The sequence below is a fragment of the Falco punctatus genome (genome assembly GCF_963210335.1).
Source record: "Falco punctatus genome assembly, chromosome: 12".
NCBI classification, from domain to species: Eukaryota; Metazoa; Chordata; class Aves; order Falconiformes; family Falconidae; genus Falco; species Falco punctatus.
In genome coordinates, this window is record NC_137592.1 from 15,029,060 (window position 1) to 15,056,634 (window position 27,575).

General features: G+C 35.5%; 1 protein-coding gene across 1 annotated transcript in view; it reads left to right on the forward strand.

The window, feature by feature from the left end:
- Positions 1-27,566, forward strand: part of DNAH8 (dynein axonemal heavy chain 8) — a 146,280-nt gene extending 118,714 nt beyond the window's left edge. The window contains exons 81-90 of the mRNA XM_080408689.1: positions 3,066-3,218; positions 5,584-5,739; positions 7,786-7,902; positions 8,679-8,780; positions 9,156-9,316; positions 13,726-13,882; positions 14,394-14,546; positions 14,640-14,829; positions 17,486-17,607; positions 18,095-27,566. Of these exons, the coding sequence (XP_080264815.1) occupies positions 3,066-3,218; positions 5,584-5,739; positions 7,786-7,902; positions 8,679-8,780; positions 9,156-9,316; positions 13,726-13,882; positions 14,394-14,546; positions 14,640-14,829; positions 17,486-17,607; positions 18,095-18,382 (1,599 nt within the window). The 3' untranslated portion in view covers positions 18,383-27,566. The remainder of the gene's footprint in view (positions 1-3,065; positions 3,219-5,583; positions 5,740-7,785; positions 7,903-8,678; positions 8,781-9,155; positions 9,317-13,725; positions 13,883-14,393; positions 14,547-14,639; positions 14,830-17,485; positions 17,608-18,094) is intronic.
- Positions 27,567-27,575: the final 9 nt, after the last annotated feature.

Here is a 27,575-nt window from a genome sequence, read left to right on the forward strand (position 1 = left end):
GTAAACTCAAAATATTCAGGGATTAGTTTTATGCCAATATTCTGAATGCCTAGAATATCTCCACTAACAGAGCAGAAGACTGCAAGTACTATATTGATAAATGAAACATATTTGTCACATGACCATTACCAACAGTTAGTCCTTACTAAACCAGGAGTACAGCACTGCTTGTGTATATAATAATAATTATTATTATATACTTAATATATCAACTAAAGAAACAAACTGAACTGACTTGTGTTCAGTAAAAGTTTAATTGGTACCCTATTACCTATTTGTTAAGCAGTATATGCTTTCATACCCACAGTGGGAGTATTCATTAAAAATTAGATAAAAAGCTAAAGATGGATTCGTTATGAAGGTAAAAACTTAACTCCTCAGAATATGTGACATTCATTAGATTTCCTGGGTCTCCATCCTCACCCATTAGGGTTCTGGAAGCACAAATGGTGAAAATGAGATCGCAACACAGAACACTCTGCAAGAACAAATGTACTTTTGAGACTGTTGCAGGTCCGTGATCAAGATCACTTCAGATTTCCATCTGAACTAAACATTTGTCACTTGATTCTCCAATGTTTAATCATAATGGGATGAGGAAATGCTTCTTTAGACTTCTACAAAGTCCTGTTGTCTTAATCTGATAGACTGAAGTGCTTCAGAGCCTTTTCAGGACTTCTTGCCTTTCATACAGAAAAGAGAAAAGGTCAGAGTATCGGTTCAAGGAATTCCAACTGTATTATAGAATCATTGTCCCCCTGTACTCGGCACTGATGAGGCCACATCTGTGTTCAGTTTTGGGCCCTTCACATCAAGAGGGATGTTGAGATGCTGGAGCATGTCCAGAGGTGGGCATTGAAGCTGGTGATGGGTCTGGAGCACAAATCTTATGAGAAGCAGCTGAGAGAACTGGGGGTGTTTGGCATGAAGGGAGGAGGCAGCTGGGGAGGGACCTTATTTCTCTCTACACCTACCTGAAAGGAGGTTGTGGGTGCAGGGGAGGGGTCAGTCTCTTCTCCCAGGTAACAAGCGATAGGACAAGAGGAAGTGGCCTCAGGTTGCATCTGGGGATATGTAGCTTGGTTATTAGGTAGATGTTTTTCACTGAAAGGGTGGTGAAGCACTGGATCAGGCTGCCCAGGGAGGTGGTGGGTTCACCATCCCTGGAGGTGTTTAAAAAACACATAGATGCAATGCTTAGGGACATGGTTTAGTGGTTGACTTAGCAGTCCTAGGTTCATGGTTGGACAAGATGACCTTTTAAGGCCCCTTCCAACCCAAATAATTCTATGATTCTATTCATAGAATCGTTCTATGATCATAGAATAATTTAGGTTGGAAAAGACTTTCAAGATCATCAAGTCCAACCCATCCTGCAATGAGCAGGGACATCTTCAACTAGATCATTGCATTCTATCTGTAAGATAACTTCATTTGAGGCAAAAATAAAATATTTTCAGATGATATTAATTCATCTGACCATAGTATAGTCTTCTTCATTTGTTGTTTTCTATTATGGACATACAATACTTGCATATGGCCTTTACTGCACACTTTCTACTGTACAATCCAAGGTTCTCTAGGTAATGCAGCCTTGGTTGTGGAAGTTCTCTATATTGGATCCCAGTAACCTCTCAAATCTTACCAAATGTTGTGACAGTACTGGAATATAGATGTACACCACTTTGAAAAAAGAGAAAAAAGAAATCCCTTTAGAGAAGATGGATTTTTTAATGATGTGCAAATGCACGTGTATCTCATACTTCTTTGTGTTTGTATATCTAGAATGGTCATCATCAACTTCCAGTTCATTGTAATGGTGAAAACTGGGGCATCCCTGCCTTTCTTTTGCCCTTAATTAAAAGCAGAAGGATACTCAAAACCAGCACTCCAGTAGAGCTACTAGTAATAATTTCTGAACTAAATGACTTGGTGGTGCACATGTTTTACAGAGAGAGGGATATGTGAACATCACATTTGAAAGAACAAAACAGAATTAGTGAATATGAAGACAAATATATGGGGTTTTTTCCTACCTCTGGCCAAAAGTATATAATATGATTAAAACTGCTGTGCTTGTTACAGATAGATAAATTTCAAAAACTGACCCTGATCCATTCGGAAATGTGACAAGTTGATTAAAGATCTTCCTTTAAAAAGTGGATCCCCATAAAAGAAGGAAAAATATGTCTTCATTTAATCTTTTTTTTTAATATCCATCAATTCACCATAAATATTTCAATTGTATTTTGTGGCTAAATGTTATTTATTCCTTTTTAAATGAGCTAAAACAAAATTGCCAAAATGAAATTATAAGCTGTAATGAAATCCACACATCACTGTTTAGAGCTGATTAAATAATGTCCCATTTTAATATCAGGCTTCTGATTCATCAGGCTTCTAAAGTGATGCCACAAAAGCTGATTGAATTTAATTTCATAAGAAGAATTGCAGAGAGATAATAATAAAAATAGAGCTTTCATGCAATATGAGAGTTGAATAAGATCAAGATTAATATGTGGAGGTTGAATTTCATCAATTGGATTTATTGCAGATAAATGAATTGCAGTTGAAAAGTTTTAGAGTCTTGTTGCTATCTCTTTACACTTACTTCAGATTATGTTATTACGAAGTTTTAAAAAAGATGTGTTTCTTAGATTTCAGCTGTTACTTTTCCACCCACATTCTTTTGGATCTGATGGCAGGATTGCTCATCACTGGTGTTTTGCTGGGAGAGGACAGGAATTACTTCTTTTTGCCACTAGGTAGCACTGATACTTTACTTAGATTAGTGGTTCTGGTTATTTTCAACGAGAACAATCAGACGTGGAAATAACTTTTGCACTAACTTTTCCTATTTGCTTTAACTGTGCCAATATCATATCAAATCAAATGATAATACATATTCAGGAACAGATCAAAAGTAAAAAACAAAACAAAACCCAACCAAACAAAGAATAATTACTTGCAAGACCAAATGTGCTTCTAAATATAGACAGTTGGTTTTAGCATCATGAATAACTTGTTCTAAATTGTATATTGTAATAGTCTATATTCTTATTTAGGGAGGCTGGGTGTTACTTCAGAATTGTCATCTTGGACTGGATTTCATGGACGAACTACTAAAGATGCTTCTTACTGCTGAGATACAGGATGAGACTTTTCGAGTTTGGATAACTACTGAACCACATCCTAAATTCCCAATTACACTGCTACAGGTTTGTTCAAATTCACTCTGGTACCTCATGCCATCAAAATTATTTGAATTAAGTGTGAAAACAGAAATTAAATAAATGGGGGGAAAACCTTAGAATTCAAGAAAAAATGAACCTGTCTTACAATGCAAATATTACTTTAAACAGGAAGGTTACTTACCAGTACTGGAAGTTCTCAAAGATGCACTGCGTATGTGTGAGTTCACACTAATAAGAAACACTTGCATCAAAACTATCAGGCTTTACCTGATACCCTTTTTTGCCCAGCCAGATGCCTTGTGAACAGATTAATGCCCACAACTTGCTCTTAGACTCTTTCACCAGATTTCCCTATCTGAAATAAAGGATAAAGGGGACAGAACATACATGGACAGCACATCTCAAAGAACATCATCTACCAAGAAGTAACTTGTTTCAATTTGGATAAAATCTAAATGGTTGTTCTGTAGGTCTCAAGGAGACATTTTTCATTGGTAAAATCGGTAAAAAACAGGAAAATTGCCTAAATTCTTACAAAGTGCATTTAAGTCATTTACGATGCTTCCTAGCACTCTCACACCTGGTCATAATGCTAGTTAATATCTAGTGTAATAGCTGTGTGTTGCCACTTCTGTGTTCATAGACCCCTTTCCTCTTAAAAACAGTGGAAGTCATCTTACTGGTTCTCCTCCTTTCTAAATAAAAATAGATACCATACCTGATATCTAGGATGTGAAGGTGAGGAAGGGTTCCTTTCTTGAATGAATCTAGGAGACAACCTTCAGTAAGAAATTTATATTGCCATGGAAAACCACTGTGTGTAAAAAGCTAGCTGTATGGACCTACGTTCTTTTGTATTCTCTCAACAGAAAACTAAATCACCCTACATCTTCAAGGCGTTTATGAATAGTGAGGTATATAAATGTACAGCTTGCTAAAAGTGAGAATAGAGAACTGAGAGGGTCGCTAGATGAATCTTCACTGCATTTATCTCAGATGTTTCACACGTGATTTGCCAGTCTATAGTGTCACATTATGTGTTAAAATCTTAACATATTTAGGGATTCCAGAAAATGAATAACTGGCAAATCAAAGGTCAGCTCCTTCTCAGAGGAAAGGAGATAATAATTACCTTTTTTTTTAAATCCAGAACACGCATCAAACACTGAACAGGATATGCTTTGAAATGTGGAAAGACTGGTTAGCAAGTGTTCCCATTCAGTCCAACACTCTAGTGTGTTCATGTGCAGATAAGTCCTTACAGAAGATGAGCTCATATCTGAGACAGCTTGCTTGGGCTCTGGAGCCCAAAAATAATTTTGAGAGACTGAAGTTGAAAAGTCATTCCTTAAAAATATTTGAAGTTCTTTACCACAAATATGCAGACAGTAAAACTGCCAGGTGAATTACTTGTTCATTAATGCCTTCTGTTAAGGGTCTCAGAAGTAGAAACAGCTCAGAGTCACGCTTGAGTTCAGCCCACGAGCAGCCTGGCATTTGCTGTCCTTTCAATGCATGCTGCCGTGCTACCCAAGCCAGCCAGACAAGTGCTTACTGTTGGAGTAGAAAAATACTTACTGTTTATTTGGCTTTCTCCAGCATTCCAAAGTGTCTCAAGGAAAGATTCTGGTAAGGCCAGTCTGTGTCTGAACTAACAGATTCACGTGTTCCCCATGATTGTTACCTAGCACTGGAGTTCTCTGACATGAAAACCTGTGTTAACTAACACTCTCCCAAGTAATGTGCAGGTATAGTTTGACAACCAAAATTTTGTAGCAACTATTCCCATTAGGCAGTTCGCATGAATCTAAGGGGCTGTAGCAGTTTACTGCCACAAGTGTGAATTCCATGCCTGCTGACCAGAGTGGTCAAGAACATTCTCTTGCAAATCTAATTTACTGCTGCAGACATAGCCACAGGGTCTAGAGTAGCCACTGTGAACACATAGATCTGAGCTGAGGATAGGTGAGATTTCTTTTTATTTACTGGGAAATCCTGGGACCAGACAAAACAGAGTTGTTGTCATCTACTCTGGGTAGCTCTTTTCCATCAGTCATTGAATTAGGGGTAGAGAGCCATATGATGTGTTCTGATAAGCATGGCAACTGCTTCCAGGTTATTGATGAAAATTCTTAGATCCATGGACATCCACAAGTGACAGTGATGGTTCTGACCAACATGAACTAAAGCTCTATGTTCAAAATCTTTTGTTGGTCTAATCTAGTATGTACTCCTTTTATGCAGTTTATAGTAAAAATACATATCAACTTTGTATCTACAATGCTTCAGATATTTACATTTTATTTACAGCTAATAATTGTGACGTTAGTATGTTGCTGCTTTTGTTTCAGTAAACAAATTCAATTCCTTTATCTTTTTCACATGACAGATTTCTATAAAGTTCACAAATGAACCTCCCCAGGGTATACGTGCTGGATTGAAAAGAACATTTTCTGGAATTAATCAAGACCTGTTAAATGTTAGCAATATGCCCATGTGGAAACCTTTGCTTTACACTGTAGCTTTCCTGCATTCTACTGTTCAGGTATTTCTTATAAGGTTTGCAAATAGTGTTACAATGTATGCAGTCACTTTATCAGAGGTTCCTGAAATACACATTCTGATATTTCTTGTAGGATAATGTTGCAGGGCTGAAGTTTTAATTTCTATAATCTGTACTGCAAGGTTCCTTATTCTCGTAATTGTTTTATAAATTTTACACAATTTTCATACTATGGACATTTAGAATGAGTTTCTTTCTCACCTAACTTTATCTGTCCAAGAGATAGTAATTTGGTGTAAGGGCAAAAATCTCTCTCTGTAGTCAATAGAAATAGAGAGGCACTCTGAAAAAGAAAATCAGTTTATCTGTCTTGGCTATCTCTCTATAAGAGAGCAAATTATTTTCTAGAGATATATCACTCTTTCTGTCCATTGACTTTAGGCAATCCAGATGTCTAGCTTAGAGTAGCTGTCTACTTTCTAGAATGCTAAAATTAAATAAAATTCTCTCACTTAGCGTCTTGTTTTTATCTTATCTATGTCAGTGTGTTTTCTACATTAATTCCAAAGTGAGCAAAATGATATCGATACCTTGTACTTTAAAGATATATTTTTTAAGATCACAATAAATATCAACATTTTGAGCTCTCTGAATACACCTTCTTTTCATCAAGAATGTCAAAATAGTTATAGAATACATTTAAGCCTTAGGGTCTGTTGAGCTACTCCTATTTTCAGTGTTGCAAAGACGATGAGAGAAGGACAATTTGTTGGAGGTCCCTATTAAGATACAGTATTCTGCATTATTTTCCTCCTTCTACCTTTTTATAAACAGTGAGTTGTTCTGTGCACTGCCTCAGGATTACACTGTTCTTGTGAAACTAGAAGACCCAAGTTTATTCAACCATCAGTAATTTTAAAAATTATTATAGCTATTCATCTGTTCAGAAAATTTATTTATGAATTACGATCAGCAAGCAATATATATACACTGCCCTGACATTAAACTGACCAATTCCTAATATCCTTTGGCGATAAGATTGCTATGATAAATATAGATTAAGTAGTAATTCAGAGAATTTGGCAGAAAATCATTATACCTTTCTGCAGGGTATTATTGGTAAATGCTGTCTCATCTGCTTATAAACAATACTTGATTTTGAAAAATACAAGGTTTTTTTCAGTTCTAGTTCTTTTTAAATATTGTAACTAAGGCACGTAAATGTTACTTAATTAGATGGCAGACTGTCAGTCATTATTGAACCAGTAATTTAAACTCTAATAAATATGTTATCACTTAGTTAATTTTAGAATGTCAGTATTATGCTCTTTATTCATTTAATAAATGTCAGCAGTATTCAACAATTTAATTCTTAACTTCTTGGATTAATTTGTTCTACATTCTGAAAAAAAAAAATCATTGAGTGATGTAACTGAGGTGGCTAAAACGAAGTTGTGAGAAATCTAATAGTTTGGGAGGTTTCATCTCAGATTATATTCTCTTTTATAGTCAACTGTTTTACTGTTACTGCAAGTATTATAATTTCATTTTCAAATGGGTATGCAATTTGAATAATGTAGTGGTGGCAGCCTTATTATAAAGTTGTGAATTATGAAAAATATGTGTTAAAAAAATACAGTGAAACCATAAGTCAAAAGGGGCAACCTAGAAGCCTTTGGATAACTGAGCACCAATACAGGAGCTTGAAAAATTGAAACCGTCATTAGTAGGCAGTATATGTAGAAAAAAATGAAAACCTATAGAAATCAGAATTGTTGAATGTGCTGAAAATGCAGAGATTTGGCAAATCTTTAAATTAATTAATATAGAAATCTGATCATCCATACAGACATGAGGCATTTCAAACTTATGACTGATGACATTGATTTATCCCTGATGGTGTAAATAAAAAAGTTTGTTTATTACTGATATGTATGAGGCACATAGTGGTTTCCTAGGCTACCTTTCTTCTTCAGTTCAATTCTTTACTCCACTATTATTATTATTATTACTATTATTGAACTTTAATAATAAAACAAAATTATATGTTGTTTCGTAAACATGTTTGGTTTTTATTGTATTCCTAAGGAACGACGCAAGTTTGGGCCTTTGGGTTGGAATATTCCCTATGAATTTAACTTGGCAGACTTCACAGCCAGTGTTCAGTTTATACAAAATCACCTAGATGAATGTGACATCAAGAAGGTGAATACTAAAATTTGCATACAGTATATTTAATTGCTTTGTATAGCATCTGTAATTTTTTTTTCTTTTGTTACTATTTATAATAGTGCATCCATTGCTGTTCTTTCAGTGCAGCTTCTAATGATCCAAGTTTCAGATTCTCTGTATGAGTCAAGCTGAAATATTTTGGGTGCCTATCCTCCATGTAAAAATATGTAATAGTTAAGAACTTCTGCATTCAATCTTGTTTTTTTCAGTACCATATCCAAAATATTGACAGGTCTATAGAATATCTGTTTTGGAAAGGGAACTAAAATATTTACAGAGTTTGACAGTCAATCAAATATCTCTTTGGCTGCCATTTGGTCTTCTGTTATTTATCAGGGAATAATGTAATAGAATATCCATTCCTTACAAAGCAGCATTTTGCCAATAAAGAATGATGAGAAAATCGGTGCGGGGGGGGGGGGGGGGGGGGGGGCGGGAGGGGAAGGGGTGAGGAGAGGGGCAAAAAAAAGAAATAGGAGAAGCAATAGCAGCTGAAAGTAATTTTAGGTCACAAAAGTAATCATAAGATATATTTCTAATAGTGGGATCAAGCCCAACTACTGTAGAATTGTAGAGCTGAGCTCACAAAATACATTGGAAATAAAGTGTTACTTTTTCCTTCCAACAATGATCTTTGCAGCTTAAATTTCAGAGCCTTATGAGCTTCAGATGATGTTGAAATTACAGGCTGGATACCTTCTTCTTATATGTTATAACTACAGTCTCTCGTTTGCTTTACTTTCATCCAGGGGATATCATGGAAGACAGTACACTACATGATTGGAGAAGTACAATATGGAGGCCAAGTCACAGATTACTTTGATAAGCGTCTTCTTAATTGCTTTGTAAAGGTAGGAGACCTTGAAAATACAGTTATTTGTCATTTTTTATTGGCAGCTGCAATACAAAATCGAAGACCTCCTTTCTGCTGAATATGCATGTCTTCACAGTTTAGAAGACTCCTCGGAGTGAACTGATTTTTTCAAAACATCATTCTTTGGCAGTGAGGTTCTTCCCCTTGGTTTCCTTTTAGTGAGGATCAGCAATTAGTAAAATGTTAGGTGGAAGTCAGACTTAGAATATGTAGTTCTTAATGATTTACTTGTGTATTCAAGTAAAGTTAAATATAGTAGCCAAAATATTTTATTCCCTAAGAATAAAAATGAGCTTAAAAAACCTCTATGTAGCAAAGTAATTGTGGGTTTTTTCCTCTGGATTTTTCACAGTTGTGGTTTAATGAAAAGATGTTTGACAGCGCCTTCTGTTTTTACACTGGATATAACATTCCAGCATGCAAAACCTTGGAAGAGTATTTTGAATGCATCCTGTCACTCCCTGCTGTGGACAGCCCAAAGGTCTTCGGTCTCCATCCCAATGCTGATATTACGTAAGTAGGTCCCAACACATATTGAAAACAGAAACCTTTTATTTTATTATTTGGAAACAAAACCCTATGAAATACTCAAGAAAAGTATATTTTTCATAGGAAGGCTAGGGTTCATGTGAATTTCACTATTGAATGGCAACACTTGACATGTATGTACATGGTTATGAATGCAGTATCTTCAGCTACATTTTACATATTCTTTTAAAGCAGTTGGAATTCTTATTAGTCCCCATGGTTTTAGATTATTTTTTTTTTAACATTTGAAAGCATTATAGAACTTTTATATGAAGATATGATACAAGCTTCTATACAGTGCAACTAGAGAAAGTTTATAATATCTGCCTTCTGATCCAAGTAGTATATTATTTTTCTGTGTACACTTGTTAAATGATTCTCTGAATTGTCATTTGGTTTACAAGTATGCTTTTGGATGTAAGTACAATCTTTTCTTGGCATCAGTCCTGCCATTTCCATTATTAAAAGAGGCTTTTCAACCACACTAAGTACTATCTCCATTTAAAGTTTTATCTTTGACTTGATTCACTTTTTCATTCCAATGTATGTAACAGTTGACTTCTATTTCCTTCTAGTGTTATATGCCCTGTGAAAGGATATGAATCATCATTATATTTTTTTTCACGGATGTTCTTAATAATTCTGCCATGAATTATTGCATTTTCATTATGCCCACATTCATTGTTTGTTAACTTATCTTTTTGTATTTTTAAACAAAACAAATGTTACTCAAGTGCCCAACTGCTGTGGAAACCTAGTATCTTCTAAAATTTTTTAACAAAAGAATAATTTCCCAAAATTTTTCAGTCTCAGATTTCAGAGTCTAATGCCATATCAAAATCCCAGTATTCTAAGCATGCTGGGAGAACAGTACAGTTTTATTGTCAGTTCTGCCTAGCACCTACCATTGTAAATATATACTTCTGAAAAATCTAAGAGTAGGTTCTGTTTCAAGTCATTCTGTGATACCTGAAAGACCTCCCTTCCAGAAGTGATTAGAGCAGAGCCAAGATTTGACAGAAAACTAAGTCCTGAAGAGAGAGATAATTTGGATCCAAATTAGGCTTGTTAGGAGGGCTGATTTACAGAAGAAAACTCGAGGGTAACAGTGCTGGGTGAGTTTTAGTGAGTAGGAACAGCTCTTTAATTTGTCTCTAGTACTGAATTTTCCTTCTACTTGGTACATCAGCATATTCCTTCTACTTTAGTCCTTTTCCTGGAGATTTTCTTTTGTAGGTATTTCTTTAGAGTTTTGGGGGAAATGTTCAACATCTTCATGCTTTTTTCCATGTCACAGTCTGTTATAGGCAGCTATGCATGTGTCTGTCTGAATTTCATCTTTGACACACTCGCCAAATGGGTTAGCATCGCATACAATATAAAAGTTGCATTCAAATTATCCTTAAAATATCCTATCAAGTAATCTTGGAGTATGCAGAAAGCTAACTGCTAGAATTGGAACCCTGAGACAGCCAGGACCTCTCCATGTTACTATTACTGAGGACAAGACAGATCTCTCACTGGTTTAGTGGGACAGTTTACCAGTTCAGCCAAAAGCTCAATCCATTGGTTCCTTTGAATTGGATCCATTGAAGCTATAAGACTTCACTGAATGTCACTACTTCATCCACCTGGGATTAACACCTGAAATCACTGCAATTGGTTTTAACTTGCTATATGAATCATAGGCTCTGCTAAAGCACATAGATAACAGGCACCTGAGCAGGCAAGGAATATCCTGACCATCATGTCAAAACCCCTTCTCCAATTGGTTCCATACCGAAGCCTTAAATCTAACTGAATTTTTGTAAAGCTAAAGCAAGCTGTTATTAACCAACTGGAGATAGAGCAGAATCTCCCATTGTCCTCTGGTGAATGTAAGGTTCTGCATGTTGCAATAGATATTGCTGTTTTCTACCCAATACTGAGTAATGCTTCGGTCAAACTGCATTTGTTCTTAGTTTTAACTATGAATACAGAAAATTCCTAATGGCACAGACTCCAGCTACCATACTATAATAGGTTGCTGAATCCAAATGCTGTAAGAAAATACTCTTAATAATAGTTTCTGGAGCAAATAAAAATCCACAGAAAATTCCTTCTCTTTTTCTTCTTATGACACGAGTTGCTTTTCAATAGGGCTTCAGGAAAAAACAATATAAACAGGTATATAGTGCTTTACCTTACATGCTTACTTTGAGGCAACATTGACACTGTAAATGAGATTCATTTAATGTTGCTTTAGCTTCCTTTACCATTACTCAAGACTTCCTTTACTCTACAAACCTGTGCAATCTTTTTTTCATTATTATTTGCATCTATACTTCAACATTTTATTTGCAATGTAAAGGAAAGTCAGGTTTTCCAAAGCCCAGAAAAATTTTGTTTCAGAGTGTCTTTTACAGTCATTGTGTACAGTCACTGTTACATGAATGAAATTTCTTGTTTCTATTTTCTTTTCATTTCCATGCTGGAATATTATTTTTAATTATGTACACATTGAGATGCATGTTTGTCTTTTCTATTTTTGATTTAATTTTTTTTTTTAAATAAAAAAGAGGTTTTATATAAAACTCTTCTTGTTCAAACTGCTGTTGCTATTCATGTTTGCTTCTTTACACAAGATTCAGGTAATAATTTCTCCTCTCCAGAAGATTTCTAGCTTGTGTCATTGAAGAAAGGAGTATTACTTACCTTTGATTCTGCTCCTTTCTGGTTATTTTTCAAAAATTGTTCTCTGTTTTTCCCCAAAGTTTACATATTGCCTATTTTAAATTGTTTCTATTTTTGTTTAGATTTGGGGAAATACCATTTTTATAATTATGTAATATTTTATAATTTAATTGCTGTTATAATCACGGGATCTACCCCTTCCACATAGAATAGTTTGACAGTGGTATTGGAAGGACAGTATTTGCAGTGTGAAGAGGAAGGTTCACATGTCTCTTATCACTAGTAGTTAGATCACAAGACCCAGAGTAAGGATTATAACCACCAGTTTGTCATCCAAATTAGGAATGAAGCCATGAGTCCAAGAGAAATTTGATTTTATCCAACCTTTCTGCTCATATGTGGTCTTGAATAAATTTCTCATTCATTAAATAGGATCATAAATAGAAAAAAAAGCTTGAGAGTTCTGAGTCTGAAGTCAAGGGTTATTAAAAACTGCAAAAGCCCCACCATTCCTACATTCACAGGAAGAAATTGTATCCTCTGAGACGCAAACTGCCAGTAGGATTTCTTCTGTTTTTCTGATGTATAGTCTTCCTAATTGCATTCACAGTGTGTGTTGAAATGCTGCAGTATCTAGCTTCTGAAGTCTTATGATACTGTCCCCAAAACTCTGATGTTTTAGGAGTTCATCTGTTCTATCCTGCAGCACAATCCTTGTGTTCATGCCTTATATAATTATGTATGACAAAGTATATTGTCATAGGAGGAGACAGGTGTTGTATGAAGGTTGAAAAGTAAAACTGACATGCAAAATTATATTCTGTGTCAGATGCATGCCGTATGTTCCTTATGTAGCTGATCCTATAAGGTAAAAGGAGGCAATGCCAGCACGGCAGTACCAACATACTGTTATGTTTCCTTTCTTACTGCCTTTCATAGCTCTATGCCATTAGATAGCATTGCAAGAAGAGTACTCCTATAATTCTGCTTGTGTTGAAGGACTGATGTGGTCTACTGTATTTTACCATCAAATGCCACATTAATTTAATTCACTTTTTTGTATTGACTCGGATCATAAATTTACATTAGCACTGCCAATGCTGTACTATGGAATAGAAGGTTTTGTTTTAAATCTCCAACATTGTAAACCTAGCAGCTTTTATTATTAATACTGAAATACCTCAAAGTAGAATTAATTTATTAATTAATAAAGGGGCAGCTTCCAGAGTTCTGCCTCCAGCTTTTCCATCTTCTCCATTCCACTTTTAAGAAGCAACTAAATGAGGGAAATATTTTTCCTTGCTACAAAACCTTTGTTGCTTCTTCCCAGCAAGGAAGACTGCGACTGTTTAGAAGTCCTTGTCAGGCATATGCCATTTTCTTGTCTTTCCTCAGAATCCCTAGAAATCATGGCAGGATTTTCTGCCACCTCACATTCTCAGCTTGCAGAACTTCTTCTTAGCCCTGAATGAGAAAAGCAGTAAGTATATAACAGGATGTGTGTGGGGGAAATTCATATTCTTTACAAACATGGAAAAAACAAATGTTCATGATCAATGTGTTCAGCCTGGGGCAGGATGTGAGGGAAAACTATTTCTTAGGGGTTTTGATTTAACCTGATGAGACAGCATGTTTTTTCTCCACTTTCAAGTTGTGCATTCTACAAAGTATCATTTGACTATTAAAAAACCCTATGTAATTTATAATTCTTATCCTCTCAGATACCAGAGTAATACAGCAGCTGATGTTCTAGATACTATTACCAACATTCAACCTAAAGAAAGTGGTATAGGACCTGGAGAAACTCGTGAAGCAGTTGTTTATCATTTAGCTGAAGACATGCTAGAGAAACTTCCTCCAGATTACATACCTCATGAGGCAAGCTAATCTTAGTTATTTTCTTTCTGTTCTCTCTGCTGAGTTTTCACATAAGGCATTCCAAAAAAGAAACCCTGAAATGTAAAGAAAGATCATATAGCTAGTAGCAGATTCAGGCAAGGAACCAACATCTCAAAGTTGCACGTGAAAACAGAAAAAGATCAGTCTTGACTTTTTGTGACAGCAGTCTTCTGGGCCTTCTGGGTGAAGTCCTATTCTAGCACAATCATGAGTAATTGTGTAGTATCAGACACACAAAAAAAAAACAAACAAAAAAACCCAAACAAACCACCACCAACAAAAAAAAAAACCCAAAAAACAAAACCCCACAAACCAACAACAAAAAAACCAAACTGCAATAGTTTTAAGCGGATAAATGTTAGCTGAATAATGTGAAATACAAGTCTACTGTTTACTTTTCTGAACACAAGAAAGTTAAGACGTCTTATATGAAAACAGTATTTCAACAATTCAGATTTATCTAAATTCCTTCTGTGCCCCTATATTTCAGGTAAAATCTCATTTAGTTAAAATGGGACATCTTAACTCTATGAATATATTTCTTCAGCAAGAAATTGACCGAATGCAAAAGGTGATCACAATACTCCGCAACAGTTTGAATGATCTTAAATTAGCCATAGAAGGAACTATTGTTATGAGTGAGGCAAGTAAAGCATATTTGCTATGTATGGAATACTGCATTTTAGACTATGACCTTGATTGCTTTAGTTCATGTGTTATGACTTAATTCTTTCAGAGTTTGAGAGATATACTTGATAATATGTATGATGCTCGAATTCCTCAAGTATGGAAAAGAGTGTCTTGGGATTCTTCAACACTTGGCTTCTGGTTTACTGAACTTTTGGAAAGAAATACTCAATTATCTACTTGGATATATGAAGGAAGACCAAATGTGTTTTGGATGACTGGATTCTTTAATCCACAAGGTAAGGTACTGAAAGGATTTTAGTAATAATGTATTGGATCACAATTTAACAGGTTTTACTACATATCTAGCTTAATATTGCACCTAGAAAAGATGTTTTCACAGCTATCAGAATATGTCATAGAAGCCAAGATGATAAATGAGTTCAAAAAAAGTGATTAGATAAAGTCATGGGAAACAGGTCCAATGATGGCAATAAACATGACTGTCCAAACTTAACCTTTGAGTTTGGAGGTCCCTAAACTCCAGATTGCCTGAATCTGGAAGAACATAGAAGGGAAAGGATTTATGTGTCATTTTGCCTGTTGTAATATTATTTCACCAAGCATCTGCCTTTGTCTAGTGTCAGAGACAGGATGTGTGTACAGATGGTCTTTTAGTCTGACCCGTAAGCACAGTTTTTGTATTACAAGAAGGAAAACATGTAGTTAACTAATAAAATGCTATATCTTGTTGACATATTGTAGCATGACATGATGCAGCTTCTAAAGAAAATACACTTAATGATAATGATATTTTTAAAGAAAATATTCTTTCCCTGTGGTTTCACACTGTTTAACGCATTCCAAATTGTAAGTTGAGCGTATGGAAGAGTTTTAATCTAGAGCAAGATGTTATTTATATGCTGTACAGTAGGAACAGAAAGACTTTTTTTTTTATAAAAGATTTAAGAGCAATCATTCACTGGAACAGTATTTAACCTGATACCAAACAAACCCAAGACATAGATGGTCTTGAACTTGATAATTGCTTCAGCCTCTGTTTTCCAAAAAAATTAGTCCTGTAGATGGAGAAAGAAGTCTACTAAGCACAAAAGGTGCGCTGTGGCTAGGGGTAAGGTAAGTATAGTTACTGTATTCATAAAACTGCTTACCAGTATTACCTTTTTTTTTTTTTTTTTTTTTTTTGAGTAAATCAAATCATACAGTAAAGTTTAAAAAATGACTGGTGTGAGGCAAATCAGAATTTGTACTGCCCTATACTGCCACTGCAGGAAAATCTAAACTGATTGCTCCAAATCTATCATAACATTGGCAAATACATTATAATGTTAAAACATGAGGAATGGATTTTATCAGTTTAGTGGAAAGATCTATTTATAATACTATAAATTATCACCAATAATTGTATTAAAACCTGTTGTGATTCTTTAGTATTTAGATTCTTTAGTATCAATGTTTGTTTCCTATAAACTATCATTATTAAGAGAGAATGTATGTCAATGGTCATGCAATATCCCATTCAGTACACATGGCACTTGGAATGAACAGTCTTATAAAACAACAAATATCATATTATAGAGATATAATTAATTTTTAGGAAAATTTAGAAGCCTAAATAACACTGTTTTATTTTTATCAGAATATATAATATCTGAGAAATGAAAACATGTTCAAGTACTACATTAATTGTATTTATATCACATATGAGTATTTCAGCTGTGACAAATATCATAGCTTCTCATTGGTTTTGTCCTAATTAGCATGTTAAACCACTTCTTAAATCTTGAAATGCTGTCTTCTACTGCATGCCCACGTACTTTCATTATTTCCTCCCTGGTTTGTCAGTATTTCATTCAGTGGTTTTCTCCTCCTTGTAGATACTCGACAGCCCACAAAATGCTAGTCCTCTTTTCCTTTATGCCCTATCAAGAAATAACAGATGCCACTTCACCTTTAAGTCTTTCCAGTAATCACTCTGAAGTATGCAGTTCTCCATTGTTAACTTTTCTCTCTTTACCACAATCTCTTCCTGACAACTCCAAGTAGTTCTTCATCCAGTAGCATAAAATAGCAGCTGTTGGTTTTTTTGGTGACTGCACTGTCATCTTCTGAGACACTTATACAGAAACAACCAGGTGTTCGCTACAAGTGTGCAATTTTTGTAGCTTTTTCATTTATAACACATCCCAAAGTCTTTGCTGCCCAGTTATTTGTCATCTTGTGCTTATTCTATTCAGCTCTCTCAAAGCTTTTTTATTGCAAACCTCTGTAAAGTCTGTTCAAAACAATACTTGAAAAATCACCTGACTTACTGATTGATTATGTCATCCTATACCTTAATTTCTGTCCAGGACTCCCTTTTCTTCACTAACAAAACATAGATTTTTTTCATCCTTTGTAGGCACTGCCTTGTCTAGATTCCCCACACTCATATAGTTATTTTTATTATTACATTCAGACATACCTTTTCTGTTTTATATCAGTGAAATTTATTTTATTTTTCTGTCATCTTAAAAAATTGCCTTTTTCATAAGGTGCCTTTACATGAATACCAGCTCATATAATTGATATCTTGTCTGCCTTCAAATTCCTTCTTGAAACACACCTCTACCATGGATCCTGTACTTGACCACCTAAGACAATTTATAAGCCAGTATCCTGAGCACACATTTGTTAACTGAATAATTCAATAGAAAAAAAATTATGTGCCATTTAAATTTTTTTTTTCAGTGTAATAATGCATTCTATGCCACTTTTGCTGTTTGTTCTTCTTTTGGCTCCAAAGCAAAGTTTGCTGTCATTAGTCTGGGTTCCCATGGAACTCTGAATATCTGTCTATAACATTTGTTGCAGAACTACACAGATAACCGAGCAAGATTACTTTTCTTTTTGTCATGTGACATATATACTAAATCTCTGGTTTAATTTCTCAAGGCTTCCTAACAGCAATGAAACAAGAAGCAACTCGAGCACATAAAGGCTGGACTTTAGATACAGTTACAACACATAATGAAGTGCTAAAGGATAACAAAGAAGAAATCACAGCACCTCCTTCTGTATGTATGGCATACAAAGATGTTTCAGTATTAATTTTGGTATTTAATTTATGCTGTGCATCATTCAATGATTTTGGATTGCTAGAGGAAAAAAGTTAATATTTTCTTCACGACATTGTTTTTGCTCAGCATAGAAGATAACAGTAATTATGAACATTTTAATCTTTTTTTCTGCAGTTACAAAATTATTTTATTAAAAGAACCATTTCATTGTACCACCGCTTTATTTTTGGAATTTACAGTAAACGTTAGATCAAATTTTGTAGTGTTTGGGCTTTATTAAAAAACTTTTAGTGCCATCCATTTCAGTAGCATTATCCTCTGAAAAAGGATGATATTATATTTTTAAATTGAATAGTTTGAAAGGATTCAATGTCAGATATTTTTTACTGTAAAAAATATATTCCTTTTAATGGTTAAGTCAATCAGTCATTTTACAAAACAGATGCTTTATTTTGTGTGATATATCTGCTTCCTTTCCACACAGGAAGGAGTATATGTCTATGGGCTATACTTGGAAGGTGCCGGCTGGGACAGACGAAATAGAAGACTCATTGAATCTACACCAAAGATTCTGTTCGTCCAGCTACCTGTGGTGCATATATTTGCAGTTAATAAAACCAGTCCTGAGGATCCCAAGCTTTATGCTTGTCCTCTTTACAAGAAGCCCAAGAGGACAGATCTAAACTATATTACAGTGATGTATTTAAGGACGGTAGTGTCTCCAGACCACTGGGTATTGAGAGGAGTCGCTCTCCTGTGTGACATAAAATAATTTTTTTTTCTTACCATAACAGAAACAGAATATATGGCACATGTAACCAATTACATGCATAATTCTTCTACTGCTTTCTATTTTGTGCCCATTGCTTATTATACTAGAACTTTCATTTCAGTCTTGGCTTAACAAGTTTTTTTCTCTGCTTCAAGTAAATTCAGTTTGTATTGGCTATTTGGTGATAGCTTTAAAGTAAAGTTTTCAGAATAAGTTCACTGATTGTAGTCATTGATGTTTCCTTTATATTACTTTAGAAAGTATTATTTGGTTTAATAATTCAATTAATGTAAAATAAAATGTTGTTAAAACTTAAAAACCTTAGCTTTTTCACATTGTTTCTCATATACAGCTTTTAGCTTGTGTTCCAGTGACATACAATGACAACAGAATATAGAATATAACAAAATCTCTAGATACAAGTTTTAAAATATTCCTGGATTATTCATGATTTCCTTTGATTCTGCAGGAAACTTTCTAGTTAAAACAGAAAAGTATATTTGATTCATATTTTTTCTTGTGGTTTCTCAGGGTGCACTTGTTCCTGTTAGACTATATAGATTAAGAAAAACTACATTAGGAATGTTTGTGTCTAGAATATCTGGCAGAGACCAGTACGTTCTTTGTCCAGTTTTGTTGTGTGGGAGCATAGCTACAGAAGTACGGTGCTAACTACTTAATACAGATGCTTTTGTAATTAAAATAGAGGGCCAGATTACATGCAAGTACAATTATTCTCCTACATCTCGTCTTAAATCTAAAATATAGGCTGGAATCCTTGGAGTGGCTATCACAGCACTATTCTGTGAGAAACCTGATGAACATCCGTTAATTTTTGTAGTCGTAATTAGTCTCAAACTAATTCCATGCATGTAATACTAAGGAAGATATGCACTCTACACTACAATGGGGAAACAATGTGTAACCCTGTGAATGCCTCCACAGGTGGATGATGTCCATTGCTCCATTTACAATTGAAAGTCTTTATGGGAAAATACCAGGGAAGGTGCAAATCAGTAATGTGCTGAGTTACATAACTTGCAATGAAGACGATTTTACTCTCTGTTCTGTATGATATCAAGAATAGAGATGAATAGTATACTGTTGAGCTGAACTATTATTGCTATATCTCAACACACATTGCAACAGATTCTTGAGAGCATCTCTTTCTTCTGTTTATCACAGTCTAGTCACTATTTCCCATCTTCTCTGAGCCTGTCTATGGGTTTGTTCTGTTTCCTCAATACCATGTGTTAGTTCATTACTTCCAGGTTACAATGAATGTTAATTTCCATATAGTTTTGCAGTTAGTTTATGGAAATAATCCATGTTTTGTAACAGCAACAATCTACTATCTATTCAGAAGGTCCCTTTTTTGTTTCTGTGTGCTTTAAGAATATTCACAAAGTATTTCTCTGTCTGAGCCATATGTGGGATAGTATTCCTGCAATTAATTTGCTTATAGGCAGCTTTTCAAACATCTAATGAGGTGCAGTTAATTACTTGAATCACCACAAGTCATTCCTCCCAGCTGACATAATCTACAGAAATTCAAGACCTCAATTGAATACCTTTCACTCCTAGGAATGCTCTGTACATCCAGGATATTGTAACAAGCATTCAAATTCCTAAATTAACTCTAACAGGTTTTTTTCAAGTTTGAGATACTGCCGTTCAAGTTCTGCAATGGTATTGTGGTGCTTGAATTGACAAATGTCAGCAAACCACAAATATTTAACAGATGGTCAAAAAAAGACAAATACTTGAAATTGGACATTTAAGCAGTCTCTGTGAAAGCAAGGGTCTAGCTCATGAAGATCTGTGTTTGAGAATATAAAGAACATGTCCAGAATTAGCTGAGAGGGTGCATCCATAGTCTGTATTATTCTTTCCTCACTTGGTGGAACTGTCACCAGGAAGAATTTTCCTACCCATTTCCTCTGATTTTCGGAGGTAACTTCAAGCAGGTGAGGCAAGGGAAGGCATATTCTTTCCTGCTGCTTTAGACTGGGCACATTAATGGAGCTTCATTGATCTGCTGGTATGCCAAAAGATACTCACTTGTCACAGAAGTGTTTCTTAGCTGATGATTCATGAGAAGTCCGGAGCATGGCTGTATGATGAGCTTTTATATAACAATGGGTAGAGTTTATAAAAACCATGGAAAAAAACTTGCAAATGGTGGCAGCTGAGATTTGTTTTCTGGTCAGGCTGCTATATCTCACAAAACTACTGACTGGAACGGGCTTGTTCCAAGAAAGTAATATTTCAGCTAAACTTTAAATTAAAAGATTTGTTAATGCCATGAAACAATTTTCTTCCTCCACACTCTCTGTTCTGCCTCTAGATTCTGGTTGGTTATAACTAAAAAGTGTTCAGCAGAGATTCAGAATATTTATATTTTATGGAAAGGCCTACAGTTTTCTTGTTCAGTAATTTCATTCACAGTCCATATCTATTCTTAATATTTAATTCATTATTTTTTGATGCTCTGGAAGAACATTTGGCAGCAGCATATAAGTATAATTCTGTTGACTGAAAATCAAATGTGCGGTATATACAAGCTGCAGTTTTAAGTATATTGATGTTTCTGCTGATTTTTTAACATTTGAGTGTAATTGCAAAGCTGTGACAAGTGTCTTGATCAGATTTTTTTCAGAAGCTGCCAGTATTATTTATGCTCTGGGCAGATATCACACATACTAAACTGAACATTGTAAGATGCGGCACCTGTATCTGCACCATACAAGCAGGGTATTCCTGAGGCAAGTCTAGTGGTATAAAAGCCAAGAGATGCCTTTTCCAGTGATTAATACTGCCTTCAGAGCATTAGAGAAACCTTCATAGATTAACTTTTAGAAATTCAGGAATCCTTACTTTTTTTTAACTTAGCAACAGTTCACAATAAAGGTCAAATCCAAAACCAGACTTTGGAATTAGAAATAACCCATGATTCTTATCTAGCAGAGATTAGGATGGGGAAATAAACAATGGCTAACATGCACGACTTATTTTTATGCCTCTTTATTTCCATTACAATTTCTCATTTCTTACATATAAATATATGCTAAGCAAGGTTGTTAGGGATATCTAAGTCTCTGACTTACTGCATCGACTACTTAATGAAGGAATGACTCATCTAAGGTATTAGTTACATGACTAGTAATGGATATCCAGAATGCAAGACCTGACTTATTGAATTTCCACTGTCTTCACTCTCCCAAATGTCTAAAAGGATTGGTGGTTGTGTTCTGCTAGTTAGAAAGTCCATTTTTGGGGACTTCAACTTATTATCTTGATGATAGACCTATCGTTTGCCTTATATTTTTATATTCTTTATTATTAATCAAGATATTCTTCACAGCATTCAGATGAGGTTCAATCTTTAACAAAATTATTTCATCATTTTTCATAAATACTGAGATCTCAGCCAAAATTTATCCTCAATGTCAGTTCCAATATTTACCTTATTTAACATACAGTTAGCAGTATTTTTCTCCCCAAGCATCATTCAGCTCCAGGGAAATGTGATTCCACTCTCTGGGTATTAGGAAAACGCTACCTTTTATTCTTTCTATGACCTATCTATCTATCTAATGATACATATGATGTTAAAGAAGGTCCTCTCTGACCCCTTGCCTTTCTTATCACCCCTGCCCCAACTTCAGGACTTTCCTTGTGGATCTGCAACTTCTAATGTCTTACAATATCAACAGGTTGACTCCTCCAACTCACCTTGCACTTCATTTTTCCAAAGCGATCTTGGCAGCACATCTTAACAGATAAACTGCCTGCAGCTTCCTGCATATATTCACTAACCAGTAATTCCTCCCACCAAGGTTTATATTTGACATTCAGATTAGTGAAGTGGTTGTTCAAGAGGTTAGCTAATTAAAACTCTTAATATTAATTTCTCAGAGTCTGCTGGCTAATCATGAAAGCGGGATTTCTGTGAACAGACACTCAAAGGCAGAATGATTATTTGCCTTACAGACACTGTAATTGAGAGAACTGCATTAAACAGACAACTGCCCTTCATTCTTGCAGCTTCAGATGATTTATGATCAGGCTGCTGTATGGTCGTGGAAATGAACAATGGTTAGGGTCACCCTCTTTCTGGGGGGATGTTTATGATGCAAAAAGCTATGGCCTCAAAAGACACTGGAATTAACAGTTTGTGATCTTCTCACTGGGCACGAGCACAAAAAAAGTAAAATTACTGTAATGTAAATGGCTGGCCATGTAAATGGGAAGGATTTAACCTGCATATTTATAGTCTAGAGAATTTAATCCAAACAGTACCCTTCTCTCTCTCTTCAGTCATAGCACATGGGAAACCCATGAAACAGGTTCCCCATCTCATTGATTCATCCAGGGGATATTTTTGATACAAAATTCTAGACTATAAAATATCACCTCTTTCTCAAGAGACACATCCTGCTGCTCTTCAAAGTCTGTTTTTCTCAAAAACCCACCAAATGCTGCAGACAAGATACTAAATGCTTGTCTCAGCATTTGGGAAGCCTTTTACTGAGGGAATTCAGGTCCTACCTACTAGGCACCTGGCAGCAGAGCAGACAGAAATAATCTGTGCCTCTTTGAAAAAGTCCAGCATTATGATCATTGGATGAGATGTATATCAAACCGTACAAGGCAGCTTTCCTTTTCTGTATCAAGGTTTCCCTTGGTGAGAAGGTATTCAATGGAGATTTCCTCACAGAAAAAGCTACCACTACAGAAGAGAGATTTCTGTCAATTTTGCTTTATAAAGAATAATTTGACATCACTCTTTCCTTTCTTTGTTCTGTGATTCATAGCTTCCTACTTTCTCCTTGTGAAAAACGAGGAGAAAAACTGAATGCTTTACTGTCTGCTTCTTACCATCGTTTCCTCAGTGCTGGCATCTTTTAATTTTGTTCATCATAGCAGACTTCTATAGTCCAAAATGCAATTCTTAACAAAACATTCTTGAACAGGGGATTTTTATTTAGGAAATTTAATTAGGAGTCAGGGATTGTTGTAAGAAATTCAAGCTGTAATAAAAAAAAAGTTGTTTCCTATTATATTACTTGGCCGCAAATAACCATTACATTTCTATACTTCTAAGACTTTTAAATATAGGAATTTCTGGGTCACATTCACAAATCACTAAACACAGGGCCATATGAACCATTCAACAGTATTTTATGGAAAAGATTTAAAGCAATTTCTTCTTTATAAGACAGAGAAAGTAAGCTCTGTATTGAAATTAAAAAAACCTATCTAAACCATTCCCTCCATAGAATCATTACATAGAATAAGTTCCATGAGACAGCTAGACCTCAAAAATCACAAACAGCTATTTCAGTTCATTAAGTAGTTTACAAAACTTTAGTTAAAAAAAAAAAAAAAAACCAAACACAAAACAAAACAAAACCCCCACCAAGACACCCCCAAAAAAATGAAACAGACAAAACCCCCAAACAAAAACCAAAAAACCCCAAATCTTTGCACTCATTTATTTGTTGTCATCAAGAAACGCATAGCCCAAAGTATACAAGCTGTACCATATGACAGCTGAAAAATGGAGCTGTCCATTTTGCTCAAGTACTAGTCATTCTTTTTGTATATTTACATACAGCCAGGCCCTTACATCTGGAACTACAACTAGCAGCAACTTATGCTCATTAATTCCAAGTCTGCATCTACAGTACTGGGTGATTTCAACCTGCACTCCAGCACTGCGCAGCTACCATGAGACATTTCTTACACTGAGCACGTTCTCCTGCATGTAGGCAGGTAACTTGAGAAACAGGACAATTATCAGTTATAAGCACTTAGCTAAAAATAATGAGATTTAATGCGCAAATGTGTACTATGGCCAGTTATCAGAAGAAATTCTCCTGCTTCCTAATGCACAACACATTTAAAAATTTTGTATGTTGATCTGTCGTATAACCATTTGCTGTAGCCATGTTCTCATACAAAATACTGTAAGATCATTATGAGTATTACTAAGATGCATAAATGACCCACTTCCCAAAGTCCAGGTTTCAAGGTGCAAGTCAGACAATTTAGTTTTTCCAAAGATATTTCAGTATATGCAGCTCCAGACAAGATCTCTCTTCTAAACACCAATGTGCTTGCAATCACAGTTGTAGCTTATGTGTCTGTAAGTCTCATTTGCATAATACTGCTCAGAGCTACCTTTTTTGTCCTTTTTTCTTATCTCCAGAAGGCCTATGGAAGGATTCTGCTTAGATGAACTTTTATTTCAGTTCAGTAGTACTTATATGAATTAGAATTCTATGGACACCATCCACATTCAATGATTCAACACTAAAATTCTTCTGCCTCCTTTCCTAAATGCATATTTCAAATCTTTTAAGTGATTTATTTGAATAACATTGTAGGTGCTGGTCCTCGGCTCAGACACTTTAGCCTTTACTGAGCTTGGAAAGATCTTTACTGACAGCTCCTCTTGGCTTTGTAATGAAAAAAATGAGCCAAAGCGTATTCACTGCTGCAGCACACTGCCGTTTCAAAACACAAGTGTAAATAGCCAGGTGCCTGTCAGGCACACAGGCAATTCTTACACAGCCACTGTACAGGGCAGTGACTCCCTCCATTTTTCATATAAATCCCGAGTTTAGGTACAACACGTCATTCTTCAAATCTCAGCAGCCCTGTACCCTACAGCTTCACATACACAAGGTAGAAACAAATAAAATTTCACTAAGAGTTTAGATCTCTTTGCACTGCAGTTTCCAAGGTTTGTCTCTATCCCATAAACAAGCTTATTATAAAGGACTATGTTTATAAAATTTATAAAATTCATTTTATAAAAAAATGAATAATCACTGGTCATGGAGCGGCATGATGTGTGTAACTTGCACTGACAACTGATAACATTCTTTAGGATACTGCCTAAGACAACTTAGGAAAATGTCTGTTACTCAGCAAATGTCATAGCAGAAACATGCAATTTCTCCATGAAACAGATTTTTCTCTTTAGAAAGTTTCAGAGACAAATCAGGGATGTTACTTGCTGCATATACGAGGCTAGTGGTTATCGTTTTCAGGTAGCAGAAAGCCCGAACTCTTGCGAAGGCTTTGTCTCTCACCCACAGGAACGTCCCGTGGTAAGCCACTGGTTATGCTGTTCCCACAGAAAAGGATTGTCAGGGGAGGTTATTAAAAGAGACACTGAGCTTTTCCAAAATGCACCTTTGCCCTCAAAATATAGTAAATTGCATTTATAATGCTCAACAGTCATAGGAGTATAATAATCTCTGTGATGCAGTGTAACTGCAAGGTAGCTTCTCCTTTATACATCTGAGAGGTTTGGTCCAGCCTAGAGGTAAAGGAACAAGAAAGAAGCTATAGATTCCTGCATTTTAAATAGCATTTGCAGTCATTCGGCTACAGAAAGAGGTGTTTGCCACAGCAAACAAAATCCTTAAGCTGAACAAAGCTTCCTCAACTCATTGCACTGTATTTTTTTCAAACTGAAAGGACCCCAGGTCCTTTCAAATTTGGATAGTTTTACTTTTAGTGCTTCACTTGGTTATTTTCAAACTGTTCTTTTCATCCACTAACACTGATAAAAGATCAGGTTAAATTTTAGTATTAATAGAACCATGAATAAATATTACAAAAAATGCAGCAGACCCAGGTTTTACAAACTACTTTCAGTGGTATTTCCCCCCCAAAAGACTTGGATTTATAGGACAAATACCTTTCCATCTCTAGAAAAATAACCTCCCTTTCATTACAGTGATTTAAGACAACAGTATTTGTTCAGTTTTCTAATAGCTTATTAATGGGCACAATGAAAATATACCTGTTCAGTTTACTCTGATACTTTTTTTTTTTCCTCTCCAAAAAATTCATGTAGATAACACTAGTGAAAGCAGTTGACGGCTGGCACACAGGTGCTGGGAGTCATCTTCGGAGCAGAAGTCCTGACTAAAAAATGTAATTAATACACCTGGAAACAACAGCAAGCAGTAGAGATTTACATGTGAAGTAGGTGCACCCCGCTGATGCTGGTGGTGCTATCCAGGTAGAAAATGTTTCTTTCCATTTATTTAAAGGTTTCTGTTGCCTGGCCCGAAGGGAGCTGGAAGATATTTTGCTCGGTTGCCCGGTGGTTTTGTTGGTTTGAAAGCAGATGTAGCATGCATGGTCTTCAGGTGCCAGGAGGTAAGGCCGACCCATAGGCACTTCCAAATGGGATCAGGTGTTGGGCTTCAAGTAAAACATTTCTGTGAGGTGTAACCATGGACAGGAGCCTCTCAGCTGAGTCAAACCACGTCAAACAGCAGCCACCTGTTAGTCTTCCTGGTCACATTTCTCAGAAGTCTGGTATTGCAGGTGCTCTCTGGTTGCTTCCTTCAAGGACGCATGATAACTGCAGGTAAGAGAAATGCAGGTTTTTTACTGATGTTTCTTATATCTATGTGTAATTTGTCCTAGCACACACAAATACAGGTTCAGGTAAAATAGGCAGGCTTTTTCCTGTTTTATCTTCATCCCTTTGAGGCAAACAGTAGGCGTGCATTTAATCTTTTAAATCCAGGGGATCACTGATTTCTTTAAACATCACAGAGTCTTTTCATTGTTCCTGGTGACACCGCTGTGGCTCAACATGCTTTTTCAATTAGATCTTCGTTCCTTCTCACTGTTCCCCAAGTCTTCAGTAATATCTGTAGCAAACAATTATTCTACAGGAACAGAGAATTTTTTTTACTGGGATAGTAAAAAAATTAATCTCAACGAGCAACATAAAAAATACCACCTGAGGCAGATATTAGGGGTTTCAACTAACCCAGGGTGTTTGGGATCATCTCTTTGAACAACCCCAAACGCATGTTCTTTCTCTCTTTGAGAATAATTCCCCCACCCCACCCCTTCAATCTTTTTCTCTCACTTTAGAAAACTTGAAGGAAATATCTTTTTGGCCTTCAGTCAACTAAATAACCACGGCAAATTCCTTCTGCCTGGAGTTAGCTGTTGAGATGTAACTGCTGTCCTGGCAGCTCATGTACTGAGGAATTTAATGATTTTATGATCTCACAGCATTGATGCTGTGACTAGTTACTTTCTCAAAGCATCAGTCTGGTGCTGTGTTGTATTTGAAATTAATACACATCATTAATATTTAAGCAATTTTTTTATATATATTCCAGCAGCATTTAACAGACCAATACTG